Source organism: Castanea sativa, chromosome 8 (genome assembly GCF_040712315.1).
Source record: "Castanea sativa cultivar Marrone di Chiusa Pesio chromosome 8, ASM4071231v1".
NCBI lineage: Eukaryota > Viridiplantae > Streptophyta > Magnoliopsida > Fagales > Fagaceae > Castanea > Castanea sativa.
In genome coordinates, this window is record NC_134020.1 from 7,949,455 (window position 1) to 7,966,825 (window position 17,371).

General features: G+C 35.2%; 1 protein-coding gene across 1 annotated transcript; it reads right to left on the reverse strand.

Annotated features, from left to right (window-relative positions):
* Positions 1 to 1,103: 1,103 nt before the first annotated feature.
* LOC142606683 (flavin mononucleotide hydrolase 1, chloroplatic) lies at positions 1,104 to 17,084 on the reverse strand. Its single transcript, XM_075778019.1, is given in 7 exon segments — positions 1,104 to 1,318; positions 2,327 to 2,414; positions 6,076 to 6,148; positions 6,150 to 6,340; positions 8,224 to 8,275; positions 14,393 to 14,468; positions 16,742 to 17,084. Coding segments are annotated over 7 exon segments (891 nt in total). The 5' UTR covers positions 17,017 to 17,084; the 3' UTR covers positions 1,104 to 1,182.
* Positions 17,085 to 17,371: the final 287 nt, after the last annotated feature.

Consider the following 17,371-nt stretch of genomic DNA (forward strand, 5'->3'; position numbering starts at 1 on the left):
CTTTAGCCAACATAAAAAGTATGATTTACTTTTTAGAGATTAATTTCCAATAATTTTTTCTAGAAAACAATTCTATCACACAGCCGAATAAATAAAAGGAAGTTAATGAAAGTAACTTTTGAAAATAACTCATTTCCTAGAAAATATTAACATGGAAACAAACAAAATGTTAATGAAAGTTGGTTTTACCCAAAAATAAAATAAAAGTGAACACAGAATATTCATGTTGGGTTTGTTGGTTTTATTTATTTATTAAAAAAAAAAACACATAGCATGTTGTGTTTTGTCTTTTCTTAGTAACAAAGTTGTGTTACCTTAAATTATGTTTTCAAAATATAATTTCAGCTAAATTGATTGAATTTTAAGTAAAATTATGTTTTAAAATCACGATTTCAACACTTATATTTATAAAATAAAATAAAAAACTAGATTCCCAAATAACTTTAAATATTACCAATTTAAATATTTATTAAAATAATATTATTTTGCAAATTTTGCTGCTACAGTTCAACTATGCCATGTTTTATTGTTTATACACCTCATATTTATCTATAATATACAAAACCAAAACAGGTTAACCTTTGGTTGATCTCATAACATTGTGGCATAAGTTTTTGAAACTGCACAATTTTACAAGTCATTATTTTAATATATATCTTTAATTGAAATTAAATTGTATTATATATTTAAACCTTTGAAATAACATTTTGGCAAATCATATAATTTTAAAAAAATAATAGAAAGAAATATATAATATTATATATAAACACAGTCATAATAAATACTTAATACTAGAATATATAGTTTTATATACATACACAATTATATTTAAATGCTAGAATAAAAAAGAGAAAGAATAAAAATCATATTAATATAAAACTTTTTATGTACATCGCATAGGTAACCAACTATTTAAATACTATAATCCAACCGAAGTTAGGATTGTGCAGTTGTCACCCTTTCACTAAGAATCTAAGAGTGAAATTTATTGAAGGATTAGGACTCCATTAACGATTTTACAAAGAATCATTCACTGCAATTTTTATCTCTTCCAATGATCACCAACCCCGAGAATTAATTTTAAAACAAAAAGAAAAAAAAAAAAAGATGAAAGAAGAAGCACCATAGAGCGATGTAACAATGGTAAATATTCAAATGATGAGAGTTACAAGAAGTTAGAAATCAAGACGAGTGTTCTTGATTTTTATCTTCTGAAATTTCAATTCCCTTTGAAGAGAGATCTTGACGCAGCAGGTGTGCATTCTTGAAATGTAGACCAATGATGCCAACTTCCACAGCAGCCTCTACATTTCTCAACCTGGAATGGAGTCCATAACATAATTTTAATAAGAGAAGCATAAAAAAATTTAAGTTCATTTAATCCAACGACTCTCTGGCGTTGTATGAAGCATTAGCAGTACCATCCAACACCATTGCATTTGCCATTGCTCCAAATTAGGAGAGGAAATAAAACAGACTAGCAATGGAAATCAGGTTCATGCTTGAGAAAGAGCCAGAATTTGAACTTCAGTTCTCATTTTCTCTACAGCCTTTAATTCAGAAAAACTATAGAAAATTGGGTTTAAAGATGAAGAAATTAGAGTAATTATTTTATATTTGGTTCAATTTAATATATCCAGCTGTGGCCATTTGTAATATCCTACCCTGCAACTAGGGTCAAACCATTAGGTTCAGATCGGAGGTTTGGACTGGCGCTAAAATGATTTATATTTAAGTGCCCATTAATGGTTGAGCAGCCAGAAAGCACCATTGCAACCAGTATCCCAAACTATATAATCAATAGCTTTGTCATTCCAAAAGAATTAGCGCAATTTTATTTAACGGACCATACAAAATGATAAATTACAGAATGTCCCAAAAGATTAAATTATTGGAAAACTGCGAATTTAATCTTTCAATCATAATTTTAACACTCTCCCCACATGTGGTGCCTAAACTCTCCCTTAATAAGTTAAAGCCCAGCGCATGAGATTTTTAACATTTTAAATGGAAGGTAGAGTAGAAATTGAGATCAAACTCAAGGCTTTATGTTATGATATCATGATAAATTATCCTCTCTCCAAAAACTTAAACTGTTAGAAATTAGTGAATTTAATCACTTAACCATAATTCTAATACAATAAAATGAGACAATAAACATCAATTTAGGGCTCATTTCTAGTACCATAATTCTAATACAATAAAATGAGACAATAAATATCAATTTAGGGCTCATTTCTAGTATACAGAAGATAGCTTTTCCATAAATGAAATTATGATCGCAACACAAAAAAGTCCAATATTAAATAATAAAAAAGAATATAACCTGTCATCAATGAAGATACAGTTTGCTGGATTAACTTTAAGAAGGTTTAAAACTTCCAAATAGAAGTTAAGATCAGGCTTCCTCTTTCCTGAAAATGTGGTAAAAGGATCATTCTTTGCAGGTTAGGGAAATTTCCATATAGCAGATGTCCTAAACTCTTCAAATATTAGCATTTAAACCAGAAAACATTTTAGCAATAATAATAACAACAATAGTAATTAATTAATATATAAATATTCAAATTAAACGATAAAATTTTCCCCCAATGGCTATGCAGGACTTCATATGAACATTGATTTAGAGTCCATTTAGGATAGTTATTTGAAAACATGAGTTTCAAAAAACCAGTGTTTGAGAAAACGCAGCATGTGAAAATGTGAATTTGAAAATGCACTGAAATTTGCCCACTTTTGGTGGAAGCTGGTGTCATTCGTCGTGGGCAAAGTGCCTTTAAATTTGAAAATATGTGATTGAAAGTTGAGGGATTTGTTGATAGAGTTAAGCAATGGTCGGATGGGTACAATTTTGCGGGCTCTCCTAGTTTCATTTTGGCTCAAAAATTGAAGGCTCTAAAAGCGGATTTAAAAAAGTGGAACAGGGAGGAGTTTGGTGATTTGGCTTTTAGAAAGAAGAACTTGCTGACTAAGCTGATGGGTTTAGATGCGAGAGAGGAGTTGGTGGGTCTTTCAAACGAGGAGCAGACTCATCGCCTTCAACTCAAAGGTCACATAGAACAGTTGGCTTCTCTTGAGGAGATTTCTTGGAGGCAAAAGTCACGGGCTTAGTTTGTGAAGGAGGGTGACAATAATACTAAGTTCTTTCATAGATTAGCAAACTCTCATAGAAACGCTAATCAAATTAAACGGATTGAGGTGGATGGTGTTCTTTATGAGAATGAGTATGATGTACGCTCTCAGCTAGTTCTCTTTTATCAAGGGCTGTATAAGGAAACTGAGGTGGGGCGTCCTACTATGGATGGGTTAGATTTTGCTTGTATTGAAGAGGATGAGAGTTTATCTTTAGAGAAGGAGTTCACGAAGGAGAAAGTCTTCCAGGTGTTAAGGGAGACGGAGGGTGATAAAACCCCTGATCCTGATGGTTTCACCATCGCTTTCTTTCACAAATGTTGGAGTGTGGTGGAAAAGGATGTCATGGATTTTTTTGTTTACTTTCATCGACACTCTGTGTTTGAACGGTCTATGAACGCTTCATTTCTCACTTTAATTCCTAAGAAGTGTAATGCCGTTAACATTAAGGACTTTCGCCCCATCAGTTTGGTGGGTAGTGTGTACAAGCTGTCGTCCAAGGTGTTGGCTAATAGGTTGAGGGTGGTTTTGGATAATCTCATCTCTGAGTCTCAAAATTCGTTTGTTGGCGGAAGGCAGATTCTGGATTCAGTGCTAATTGCAAATGAATACCTGGATAGCAGGTTGAAGAGCAGAATACCGGGTGTGGTGTGCAAGCTTGATATTGAAAAAGCTTACGACCATGTGAACTGGGAGGCCTTGTTTTATTTGTTGGGCTGGATGAGTTTTGGGCTGAAATGGAGGGGGTGGATTAAGGCTTGTGTTATGTCGGTCTGTTTTTCAATCTTGGTTAATGGATCCCCTAAAGGCTTTTTTGGAAGCTCTCGTGGGTTGAGACAAGGGGATCCTCTATCCCCGCTTTTGTTTCTCTTGATAATGGAGGTCTTAGGTAGACTTTTGAAGAAGACTGAGGAGTGTAACCTTATTCGGGGTTTTCATGTGGGAGCTGTGAACTCTGTTGGTGTGTGTATCTCTCATCTGTTATTTGCTGATGACACTATCTTATTTTGTGATGCCTCTAGGGAACAGTTGTTGTCCATTAGGTTGTGTTGTCTTGTTTTCAGGCTTTTACGGGTTTGAAGGTTAATGCTAGGAAAAGTGAGATTGTCCCTGCTGGGGAGGTGAATAATCTAGATGCATTGGCCAATATTCTTCATTGTAGAGTGGGTAGGTTGCCTATGAAATATTTGAGGATGCCGTTGGGAACTTCTTTAAAGACTGCTTCGATTTAGAATCCTATTTTGGATAAAATGGAGAAGAAACTTTCTAGGTGGAAGCGCCTCTATTTATCTAAGGGTGGTAGACTCATGCTAATAAAGAGTACCTTCTCTAGTCTCCCAACGTACTTTCTATCTCTTTTTACTATTCCTAAAGCTGTGGCTGCTAGAGTGGAAAGTATTCAAAGGAATTTTCTGTGGGGGTCCTTTGAGGGGAGTTTCAAGTATCTTTTGGTGGCTTGAGAAAATGTGTGTTTACCCGTTGAGATGGGTGGATTGGGGATAAGCAGTGTGGTGTCTTTTAATCAAGCTCTATTAGGGAAAGGGCTATGGAGATATAGTCATGAAGTTACTCATCTCTAGCGAAGAGTTATCTCCACTAAATATGGCGAGGGTCAACGGGGGTGGAGTACTAAAGTCTACAAGAGGACTTATGGGTGTGGCCTATGGAGAAGCATTAATGAAGGGTGGGAGAGCTTTTCTAAGTATCTGTCTTTTGTAGTGGGCGAAGGCACTCGTATCCGTTTTTGGCATGATAGGTGGATTGGTGATAATACTCTAAAAGATCTCTATCCTGAGCTCTATGTGTGCTCAGCGGTCAAGGATGCTTACATCTCTGAGGTCTTGTGGATTCCAGAAGAGGGTACTACTAGAGTGTGGAATTTAAAGTTCTATAGAGCTTTTGAAGATTGGGAGTTGGCTGCATCTTATTCTCTGCTTCAGCTTATCCAAACTCGTATTCCTCGGGGTGAGAGGAGAGATACTCTTTGCTAGCGGCTAAAAGGTGATGGTAATTTTGACACTCAGTCTTACTATCATGCAATTCGGGGTGCTTCGAATTCTCTGTTTCCTTGGAAGGGGATTTGGAAACCAAAGATTCCTAAGCGCATGGCGGTCTTTCTGTGGACAGCTGCTCATGGTCGGATCCTCACTTTGGATAATTTAATGCTTAAGGGTCGTCCCTTGGCTAATTGGTGTTGTATGTGTTGCTGTGATGGGAGTCGGTAGACCACCTTCTTCTTCATTGTCCTATTACTCATTCCCTATGGTCTTTTATGCTTCAGGCTTTTGGTATTCATTGGGTTATGCCAGGTTCGGTGGCAGGTTTGCTATCTTTGCAGTCTTTTGGAGTGGTCTCGTTGTTGGGGTTTTACTAATTGTTCTTCTCTCTCTAAGTTTATGTTTTCCCTTAGCTTAGTTTCCTGATTTCCCTCTTTGTGTTATGCTGTGTGCTCTTTTTTTTTTTCTTGTTGTTCATCATCATGAATATCTTGTACTTTTCTCTTATTGTTTTATCTTTAATATATATTTTTCTGATTACCTATCAAAAAAAAAATTTAATCTCTTCATCTCTAGTACCTAGATAATGGTTGGTGAAATTAGGCATAAGACTGTCTACCAATGATTCTCCCAAGCCCAAATAAGTAGGAGCTTTATGCATTGGGTACGACCTTTAGATAGCAGTTGGTGACTTGGTGCTTATTAATTTCTATATTCTTTCTAATCCAGAACAAGTTATAAATCCTAGAAAAACACACATGCATAAGAGAGAGAGAGAGAGAGAGAGAGAGAGAGAGAGAGAGAGTCATCATTGTTTTTTTTATAGGTAATCTGAGAAATATTATTAAAGAAAATAGAAAGGAAGAATACAAGTTGTTCATGATGATGAACAACAAGAAAAGGAGAGAGAGAGAGAGTCATAACCATGTCTAATTAATTAACATACCACTTGAACATGAGCAAAATGTCCAAGATAAATATCTTGAAATTTTTAACTTGTCCTCGATCATTTTGTACCTTCAAAAAAAAAAATATTAAATTAAAGATGACTACTTCACTGGATATAAAAATAATATTAAAAAAAACCTTATTGTACCAGATTGGATAGTTAGTGAAAGCATGAATTTCATAGCAGTTTTGTTTTAAAGCATGAAGCAATTCTTCAACACCTTCTATGTAGGAATATCCTCTTTTCATACAATTTTTGAGACCTGAAACAATAGATGAATGTGGCCATTTTAAGATCAAGAAGGAAGAGCAGATTAACAATATGCAGCATGTTCTATGAGCATGCATTTTATATTTTCTTCTTTTTTTTATTATAAGTATATGCATTTTATATTATCAACATAAATAAAAAAATATGATTAGAATATAATACCAAAGCTAGCACCTTGTTCCACTTCCAATAATCTGCTCCAATAGCATTTTAACAAGGAAATATGGAGCACATTCTAGAAGTACAAATTTATATAAGGTTAAACTACATATATGTTCCTATTCTTCGAACCATATTTCAATTTGGTCCTTAACTTTTCAATGTCGTGTCAATTTAGTCTAAAAGATAACAGCAGAGACTAAATTGACACGATACCAAAAGGTTAGAGACCAAATTAACATAATTAAAAAGTTTTGGACCAAATTGAAATACAGCGTAAAGGATAGAAACCAAATATGTAATTTACCCTATATATAATTAACATCAGGAAAAAAAAAGAAAAAGAAAAAAAAAAAAGCAATTGTTTCTGATGCCCATCATGATAATATACCAAAAGATGACCAACTTTGAACAATAACCTGCAGGGATTCTCTAAACCTGAGAGAATATGATATTCTGGAAGTCTCTTTAAAGTAATTTATTTTGTACAAGTCATAAAATAAAGGAAATTTGTGCTGGATATTACAATTGAAAGTGCGATTTAATTGGATAGTTTAGTTTTAACATATAATTGTTCCTAAACGAAGTGTTACATATTGACATTTCGCATGCACAAAATGTAAACATAAATATATCTTGGACAGTACAAAGAAAACAGAATTCTCTATATTCATTGTTAGCTTGTCACTTCAGAGATTGCCAATAATGAACAGTGTTCTCTGATGTCTGACAGTATAACCCAGGCTCAACAACAGGTCAAAAATTTGCCGGTTACAACTTGTACCATATGTTACACTGGACCTAGGAAAGAGGGTATCAAACAGGATAAGGCTCAAATCTAATTTTCAAGACTTACTGGTATAACCCCACATAAGTTACAACTTGAACCGCATTTGGCATTGGAAGCATGCAATGACATTACTGGTAAAAGCTGCCAAATATGTAGTATTCTTCTGGGTAAGTTAGTACCGTAATGGACATTAAAGAATAAAAAACATAGTGATTTACGCAACAAAAAGGACAAAGGCTGGGCAAGTGGTAAGCTATGACAAGACTAGTTCTGAATATTAGACAAACACCTGGTTTTTGATGCAGGATAAAACAGATGCAACAACGCAAGTAAAACAGTAGAAAAAGGACAACCTAGGAGTCAACACCAAGGATTAGTAGGAGTTAGCCCAAGGCCATTAGAAATTTCCACGAGATTTTATTCATCAATCAAAATTTAAACAAAAATTATCCCTGAGTTCCTTAAATAGAGTTCCAAACTAATTATCCTAATGAGAAAAGAATACAACCAATTACAATAAACAATAAAATTGAAACTCCTAAATTAAATATGATTTTGGCCAAATCAATGTTGGTCCCTAAACTTTAGCCCATGATCATTTTTAGTCCCTAATGTGTCTAATAGAGTGATGACATGTCAGTTTTTAGTTTGTTCATGTCATCTAAGGGACTAAAATCGCTCATGAGCTATAGTATAGGGACCAAAAATGTATTTTCCCTAAGATTTATCTAATCAATTGGGCCAGCTTGTAGCAGGCCTTCCGCCTTCAACATCTAGCCATGTGATTTGGGCCTAAATCTGGGGTCCGCATCAGAGAATGTTCCAAATCCAGCAGAATTTCCAAAAAATCATAGGGTTAATGCACTATAATACCAACATGACAGACACGACAAGATCAAAAATAGGAATAAGAAATTCTCACCAACCTTCCAAATCAAAAGATCTTCCATCTTTAAAGAATTTTCTGGCTAGTTCCACCTAAAAGATAGTAAGATAACATTTGTTACACAAAAACTGACATGAAGTATTTAGAAGAACAAGGTTGTGCCAAAGATTACATTGATACTATTTAACAAGGTTTTATCCTAAGAAAGGGCTTTGCAGGTTCATAAAGGTACATTATAGCCTAACTGTTTTTGTCACATGCGGAAACAGTTTGTGTCTAAATATCTGAAGAGAATGAAATGTAAGATGAGGTGACAATTTACAGATATCGAAATTGATGTGGTTAGACGACAGTTGAGTGATCACACCGACTCATTTATACTATTTCCTCTACCATGACAACCAAAGCATAAAGTTGCAATCTTAGACATATCTAAATTTTGTGGCATAGATCTAGGACCTGTTGCTCTGATACCAATTGATGAACTAGGAAGAACTTAGGTCTAGTCCGGAAGAAAGGTTTAAGAAAGAAATTCCACCATCAAATAAGATTAAAGCAAAGAAAAGGATAATAGGATTGATGTTTAAAAAATCAAATATTAATTTCTATCCGAGCTCAAGAAACATTCAAATCTGAAATTTAAAGAAGTAGATAAGAAAAGCCTGCCTACAATGACTCAAAAAAGGCTATTTATAATAGCCTTTGGGAAGCCTAAAATCCTAGACCTTCAACTTACATATAACAATTAAATCATAATTTTTCTAAGTTTATTGAGGAGCTTAATTTGATAGATTGACCATTGAATGGAGGGAGTTATACTTGGTCTAGTGTTTCAGATCAGCCTTCGATGTCTAAGATAGACAGAGCTCTGGTTTCTCATGATTGGGAGGACCACTACCCAAATGTCACCCAATGGATTTTACCTCGCTTTGTTTCAGACCACTTCCCTATTCTAGTAGAGGCAGGGGGGATAATGAGGGGGAAGAGTCCTTTAGGTTTGAGAATACGTGGCTAAAGACGGATGGGTTTACAAATAGGTTCTTTCTTGGTGGAATCAATATTCTTTCTCAGGTACTCCTAGTTATGTGCTTGCCAAGAAGTTGAAGGCTCTGAAAGGAGACATTGTTCAGTGGAACCGTAGTGAGTTTGGAAATGTAAGTCGTCATAGGAAAGAATTATTGGAGGCCTTGAAATTATTAGATGCTAAGGAAGGGGAGTTTGGCCACTCTGAAATGGAGTTAAGTGAGAGGGTTGTGGTGAGATCTCAAATAGAGAACCTTCTTTCTTTGGAAGAAATTTCATGGAGACAGAAATCGAGGATGCTTTGCATTAAGAAAGGAGACAACAATACTAAATTCTTCCACAAGGTGGCTAATTCCCGAAGAAGGTATAATCATCTCAGCACGTTGGAGGTGGATGGGGTTATTTATGAGGAAGAATTAGAGGTGGCAAACCAAGTAGTACTTTTTTATAAAGATCTGTATAAGGAGATAGATGAGTGGAGGCCTTTTTGTGGAAGGTTTGGAATTTGATCAGATTTTGGGGCTGGAAAGGGACTGGCTTGAACGGAGGTTTGAAAAGAAGGAGAAACTTCGAGTTGTCAAAGAGCTAGAAGGAGATAAAGCTCCAAGTCCTGATGGTTTCTCTATGGCCTTTTACCATCATTGTTGGAGAGTTGTGGAAAGTGATGTTTTAGCTGTGTTTGAAGAGTTTTATGAACATAGTAAGTTTGAAAAATTTCTTAAAGCAGCTTTCATAGCCTTAATTCCTAAGAAGAATGGTGCCTCCAATATTTGTGACTTCAGACCTATTAGCTTGGTGAGAAGTGTGTATAAGATCTTGGCTAAGGTTTTGGCAAATCACTTGAAAGAGGTTTTGGATCAACTCTTATGTTGTTTTTTCCTCTTAGAATAGTTTTGTGAGTGGTAAACAGATACTTGATTCAGTTCTTATAGCTAATGAGTGCGTTGATAGTCAATTGAAAAACAAGATTCCGGGGGTTATTTGTAAGCTGGAAATTGAGAAAGCCTATGATCATGTGAATGGGGAGGCTTTTCTAGATTTGCTGAAAAGAATGGGATTCGGGGTGAAGTGATGTAGGTGGATCTGTACTTGCATATCTACAGTTCAGTTCTCTGTTTTGGTTAATGGGTCTCCTGATTTTTTTTTGGAAGCTCGAGGGGACTGAGACAAGGGGACCCGCTATCTCCTATGTTGTTTTTGGTTATGATGAAGGTTTTCAATAAGATGATGCAAAGAGTTGAAGGTGCTGGTTTACTTTGTGGTTTTAGGGCTGATGGTAGGCGGGTGAAGGGGAATGTGTCTCGCATATTTTGTTTGCGGATGATACGATTTTGTTTTGTGATGCAAATGTGGAGCAGATTCTACATGTTCGGATGCTACTTCTTTGTTTCCAGGCAGTGACAGGATTAAAGGTTAATGTTTTGAGGAGTGAGATGGTTCCCATTGGGGAGGTTCATAATGTGCATGCCTTGGCAGAGATTTTGGGTTGTAGGATTGGGACTTTGCTTATGACATATCTTGGTATGCCATTGGAGGCTTCCCACAAGTCTCCTACTATTTGGAACCCTATCTTGGAGAAAATTGAGCGTAAGTTGGCTAGGTGGAAGATTGACGTTGCTTAAGAGTACATTATCTAGCCTTTCAACTTACTTTTTATCTCTTTTTACAATCCTTACGCATTTGGCCAATAAAATTGAAAAGTTGCAAAGGGATTTCTTGTGGGGGATTCCAAAACACATTTGGAGGTGTGTGCACCTATGGAAAATGGTGGGTTAGGAGTAAAGAAATTAACTACTTTTAATAAAGCCTTACTAGGGAAATGGTTATGGTGGTTTAGGGATGGGGAGACAAGGTTTTCGAGAAGGATTGTAGCTTTGAAGTTTGGGGAAGAGTGGGGGGGATGGACTTCTAAGCTAGGTAGAGGAGTACATGGGTGTAGTTTGTGGAGATGTATCAGAATGGGTTGGGAGGTTTTAGCAAAAATGTTCAGTTTGAGGTAGGGGTGGGGGATAGAGTGAAGTTTTGGACAAATCGATGGTGTGGGGATTCACCATTCCAATTGACCTTTTCGGTTGTGTTTAGGATTGCTTCCAATAAAGAAGCCTCTATGGCCTCTTCTCTTGAACGAATAGGGATAGAGGAACGGAGAAGCTGGGCTGTTTGTTTCATTCAGAGACCAAATGATTGGGAGATGGGTGTTGTGGATGAATCTCTTCGTACTTTGGGTTCTAATTTACTTCCAACTGAGAATGGAGACTGTATGAGATGGAAGTTGACGAAGAATGGAGATTTTGAAATCCGCTCGTTTTACAATAAGTTACGAGGTCTCTTGCCCATTATTTTTCCTTGGAAAGGTATTTGGAGGGTTAAGGCTCCTTGGCATGTTTCTTTCTTTGTTTGGACCGTAATTTGGGATAAGATTCTTACAAGCAACAATCTGCAGGGTAGAGGGTTTGATTTTGTTGACTGGTGCATTATGTGTCGGTGTAATGGGGAGACGGTAGATCATCTGCTACTTCATTGTGGAAAGGCCTATCAATTGTGGAGTTTGGTTTTTAGATCTTTTGGGATTTCATGGGTCTTGCCAAGATCGGTTACAGATACTCTTTTTGGTTAGTGGAATTGATTTGGAAAGCACTCCTTTAGCTTTTACTACTAAGCCTAACGAAATAATCAAACTTAAAATAAAACTAAAGTAAGACCCAATGGACTATAAACACAGCCAATTCCAGAATATTAAGAAATGATAGAATTTCCCTTGATACATAAAATCAAATAAAATATAATAAATACTTCTCACTGCCTCTTGCATCACAAACTAGTGGAACTTCTTTACCGGGCTTAGATGCTCTTGCATCATAGGAGCTCTTGACAAATCACAAAACCAGCAAAGAGTTGCAGCCAGTTTTATTATCCAACAAGAAAACACTTAACACCAAATGGTTGGAAATACACATTTACCAAACTCCCACCACAAGCACTTGTAGACAAATTCCCTAATCGTTTTTGGAGTTGGTTTGGTAACAAAGCCAAATCTTATAACAAGATCTTTAATGAAATTTTCTCCACTCACTGCTTGCTAAAATTTCTTAATCAAGATGGTGATCACCAAGGTGGAACTAAATTTAAGATTTTACGGTTTTTCTCAAGATTTTCAAGGAAGAAGAAAACTTTGCTACAATTCAATGAGAGAGTGTGCCCAATAGAAGCAAAGTTGGAAGAACTTTACATAATGAACGAAACTTTGCATAATTTGTCAGTAGCTATTTTGGTAAATTATCCTAATACAACTGCAATTGATCAATTACTTGTATATTATAATTTGAACCCATGTTTATCCTTGCTTTCATCATTGCACCCAATACCCCTTTAAAATCTGATGAGTGTGGCCCTGCCATTTTTCAGCCATATCAACCTCAATTGGATGTGGTTCAATGCATCAAGGTGTTACAATAAAGAGAGAAATTCAGGCTTATTATAATTCACCACATGTGATTTCAAGAACAACCAAAACAATGCATTACAAGGACAACGGAGACCACAAAGGAGCAAGGTGAGACTAAGGCTGATCATGGAAAAGTTAAGCCCAAAAAGATATTGATGTTATTGCTATGGATCAATTCAAGAAGGATTTTAAGCTGACAAGTCTTCCAAGCATTGATTTTATCATTCCACTAGAATTAATACTGTGGCGGGAAAGAAAAATTCATTATCCTTAAAACAGTTTTGTATTCAAAGTCTTCAAGGATCTTTTTATTATTAGTAAGCTATTGGGTCTTGAACCTATGACCTCCCTACACCAAAGTCCCTTACACTTCAATGCTTTCCTTTATTTTATTTTAACTAGTATGTTATTGGGTCTTGAACCGTTGACCCCATCCTCCACTTAGCACTTGTAAGGGGAGGAGCTGCCGGTTATGCTAGAGCTCATTGGCTTCTTATACTCCAATGCTTTAAAACCCAAGGCCAAGTTTTTTCCCACTAAGGGAGAGTGATGCAGCCATGGAATCTATTCAAAACTTATTTTATGGCCCACATGGGAAGTCCAATTGAAGTAAAACATTTTTTTAGTTTGGGTTTTTATTCAAAGTGAATTTTGTATTCAAGAGAAAAAATGTAATTCTTACAATCCCTGCAAATTAAGGGTAGGTATTTTGGTAGTTTAGTTAAGTCTAGAATTTTCAAGGAGCCTAAGTTAGTCTTTTATTAGGTATTACCTTATTAGTTTTAGTTTACTAGTCAAACTAGGAGTCCAAATATAACTAGTACAAGAATTAATCCTACATATATTTGTGCTCAATTTACTTAAAGAATAGATAGACTTTATTTATAAGAATATTGAGTGTTTGAGTAGTGAGGCATGTTGGCCTTCATGCATTCTTTTCTCTCTTTCTCTTATGACTTTTCTTCATCTCTTTCCTGTGCTATTGTTCCTATATACTGTTCATAAAGACCCTGAACACCATAAATTTCTCTTTTTTCCTTCTTCCTTACAACCTCAAACCAAAGCTTTCCTCTTACCTATCAAACCCTAAAATTTAGGTACTTTCTTTATCATATAGCCATTTAAAACTTTAAAAAAAAAAAGACTTTAAGGTCAACTAGCACTTCTGGGTGTTTCTAATGGAGATTTCTAGGGTTAGAATCCTCATTCCCCTACCTAAGATGTATCCAGAAAAAAAGAAAAAAGAAAAAAAAAAAAAGCCTCATTAAAATCCTAGCCAATTTTGAGCCCTAGTCCTTGCTTCTACAACTCTAAACCCTAAATCAGCAAAACTTCTAAACCTTAACCCACCCAAGCAAACATTGACCAATTCCCCAAATTTTCCTACATACTATCCCCATAAATTGCTATATATAATAACTTTTTAATGATATACAGCAGACCCTAACTTCAATTAAACAAAAACAAACAAAAGTAAACATTAAAAAGTTAAAAGTAAAAAATAAAAATAATCAAAGAGATTCCAAGAATCCAGAGAAACAAAATAAATTCTTTCATTTCTTTTTAATACTTTGTTGAGGCACTCAAGGCCTAATTGCACACTGAAATTTATGCTAGCTGTCATTTTAATGTTTGAAATTGATGAGATAGTGCAAAGTAATTTACGCTACGAATGGATATTTTAGGCAGAAATGATTTAAAAAACATACTTTTCAATATCAGTCATTAGTTCCAACCATACCTCATCAATTATCCCCTTCTCAAACTCAATCCATGCAGTTGGGTGCTTGCATTCTAATAATTCCTTCATCGGCATCCTGAGCATAAAATCTGAATTTGATTATCTTGGTATAAAATGAATTACAGAATCTTAAGAATCAAGCAAAGTCTGAATTATCATAGAAATTAAAAGAGTCTTTCTAACTTCAGTTAGAATGTGAAGCAATTATATGTCAAACCTTGATTATTAAAATTCATCTTATAAGCCCATGAATACTATTAACATTTTAACTCATTAAATGGGTCATAGTAGAACATGTGACAGTGACATCCACTGAGTGTTAACTAACTAAGAGATAAATGATAACATAAACCAAATCTTCCAATACCATCTGGAAATGTAACTAATAGAATAAGAGTCTAAGAGATACCGTAATGCCTTTAGAGAGAAAGAAATACATGCACTTTTAAAGGGTTTGAGTCACTGGTTATAAGGATAAGCTTTTGTTTTTGAGATCTCTATATGATAGGACAGGAAGGAGCCTTCCAGCTCACTCTCTTTTCTGAACTCATTGGAGTTTTTAGATCTTTTGAATTATAGGTGTTAATTTTAATTTTCATGTGTTTCTTTTATATACATCCCTTGTATTAAGGTTGCACCCCTTTCTGCACTTATTTAATGAATGATTTTCTTATCAATAAAGCATTTAATCTTAGGTGGAGTTCAACCAGATATTAATTAGAAAGAATACTGTCGCACTTCTTTAACACTCATACAGGAAAAACTGCAAGTGCAAGCAGGAAAGTAAATATAGCACTTTTTTGGTATTCCAACTAGCAAAAGTAGCATCAAGATATCTGCTATAAGCCTCTAACATTTTCTTGCCAGATCATAATTAGCATCAAGATATCTGCCCTATCAAATTCTTGCCAGATAAATATCCTGGACCTACGCCAAGGTACTCAAATATCACAGAAAAGAATATGATACTTTTTTTTTTTAATGGCAGAAAAAAAAATGATACAATCAAATGTTGCAGAAACAGATATGATACAATGAGGCATGCAATCAAAAGAAAAAAGACACATGAACTGGCTACTGCTATTAATTCTCAAGGTAAACTCCTTCATTCCAAATTAAAGATCAACCTTCCTCTTAAAAGTCAAAACATCCCTGTCTCATATAAATTCACAATTATACTTGCATTAACACAGGTGCTGAAGGGCTTGTAAGAACCGGCTTTTCCTTTACATCAAGCAATCTTGTTTGGAAAAGAGTCACCGACTTGATGCAACAAATGCAAAGAGTCTGATGTTAAGAAAAATAATGTTCTGGCAAGCAGGAAGCATAGTAAGTGGAAATTTACAACATAATCTACTTTTCATTAAAGTCAAAACAACCAAAAGTTAATGCAATATCTACTATGATACCCAAATGTGCAATGAAGAATTAGAAACAAAGCATCTAGCTTACAAAATAACTTAAGCTTCAAAAGATTTAATTGTTAGCGGCACCCACAACAATTTTTGTTGTTAATTTGTTTCAACATTTTCATTTCACAGTAATAATAGAAGTATCATTAGTTTAAAGGAAAGAATGTGAATCCAGTGTTCTATGAAGCCAACTGGGGTGGCTTTTAGGACGCCTATATGAGCTGCCAAAGTTGCTAGTGTCTACAAAAAGGGCCCTTTTACTAGTTTGTGCCCCTTTTACTAGTTTGTGCTCAAGGTGCCAATTATATCAAGGAAAAAAATTTGTGCCAATTCCATAAACTGCTCTTCATTTAGCTTCTCTTCTTCTCTTGTTCTATTATTCTCTTTAGAGAACCTTTTGGTAATATCTATCAGCCACCAGCCTCACAATGTTGGCTTTGAACAACCATATGTGTCGACATCATTGCAAGACAATGAGCATCACAAAATGTGGAAAATCACTAAAGTCACAGTTCCATATCCCTTATGACACAAGTCTAAAGTGTGATGTGTGTGAATTTTGGAATTCTTCATAAACTTCTAATAAAGTTTCTTTCACTCACCATATAGCATATATTACATTATATAATATTACTACTGGTGTCATCCATTTGGAGGAATTCTAATCCTATATCCTGGCAAAAGAAAAAAGACTTCAACTTCTTCTTTTTTTAATAATTCGATGGTACAATAAGGGTGGGGGGATTTGTACATAATTCTCCTAATATAGAATAGTAGGCACTACAAGAAGAAGACCCTTTTGATCAGAAACAAAGACAATCCAGTTGAGTAAGTCATTCAGATTTCTCAACCCCACAAAACAATGAAAATTATACAAAACACAGTTAGAGCAAACCAAATTGAAACAAAAACAAAAAAGCAAGAAAAATATGAGTACCCGAAGAAGGCAGGGACATCATGGTAAAAAGGGTCGCGAACGATGGTGTCCATGATGTCAAAAAGCAATATGGGGAGCTTTCTATTGGTATCTTGGGCTGCTGCTGAGACAGTGAAAGAGGCATTAGTATTAATTTTGAGATTTATTAAAGACATTTTCATTGGTTTTGGGGATGGATATGAATATGATGAGAGTGAAGTTGGTTTTAGAGGAAACCACACGGCTGTTGGATGTGGTACTTTCATTGTGAGAGCCATTATCATGAAATGGATCATATGGGTTTGGGTTTGTTCGTTGTTATCTGTAATTCTATGTATAGTCCAAGCCACCGGCCTTGTTCGCGGGTTGGTTGTTGTTTAACAATTATTTTTTTTCCCTCTTGGCATTTTTTTTTTTAAAGAAAAATACTCATTGGTGCTTGGTATTGGGTTTCCCGTGTAATATGAGGAAAAAAGAAAAAAAAAACAGAAGAAAGAAGAAGAGAGAGAGAGAGAGAGAGAGAGATTCTAGTATTTATTATGGATTTTGCTAACGTGCGCCTAAGGGTACACAATAATTAATTATTTTTAGAAATATTTGTTTGAAAATTAAAAAAGTATTAACAGCTTTTTTAATTTCTGAGAAAATATT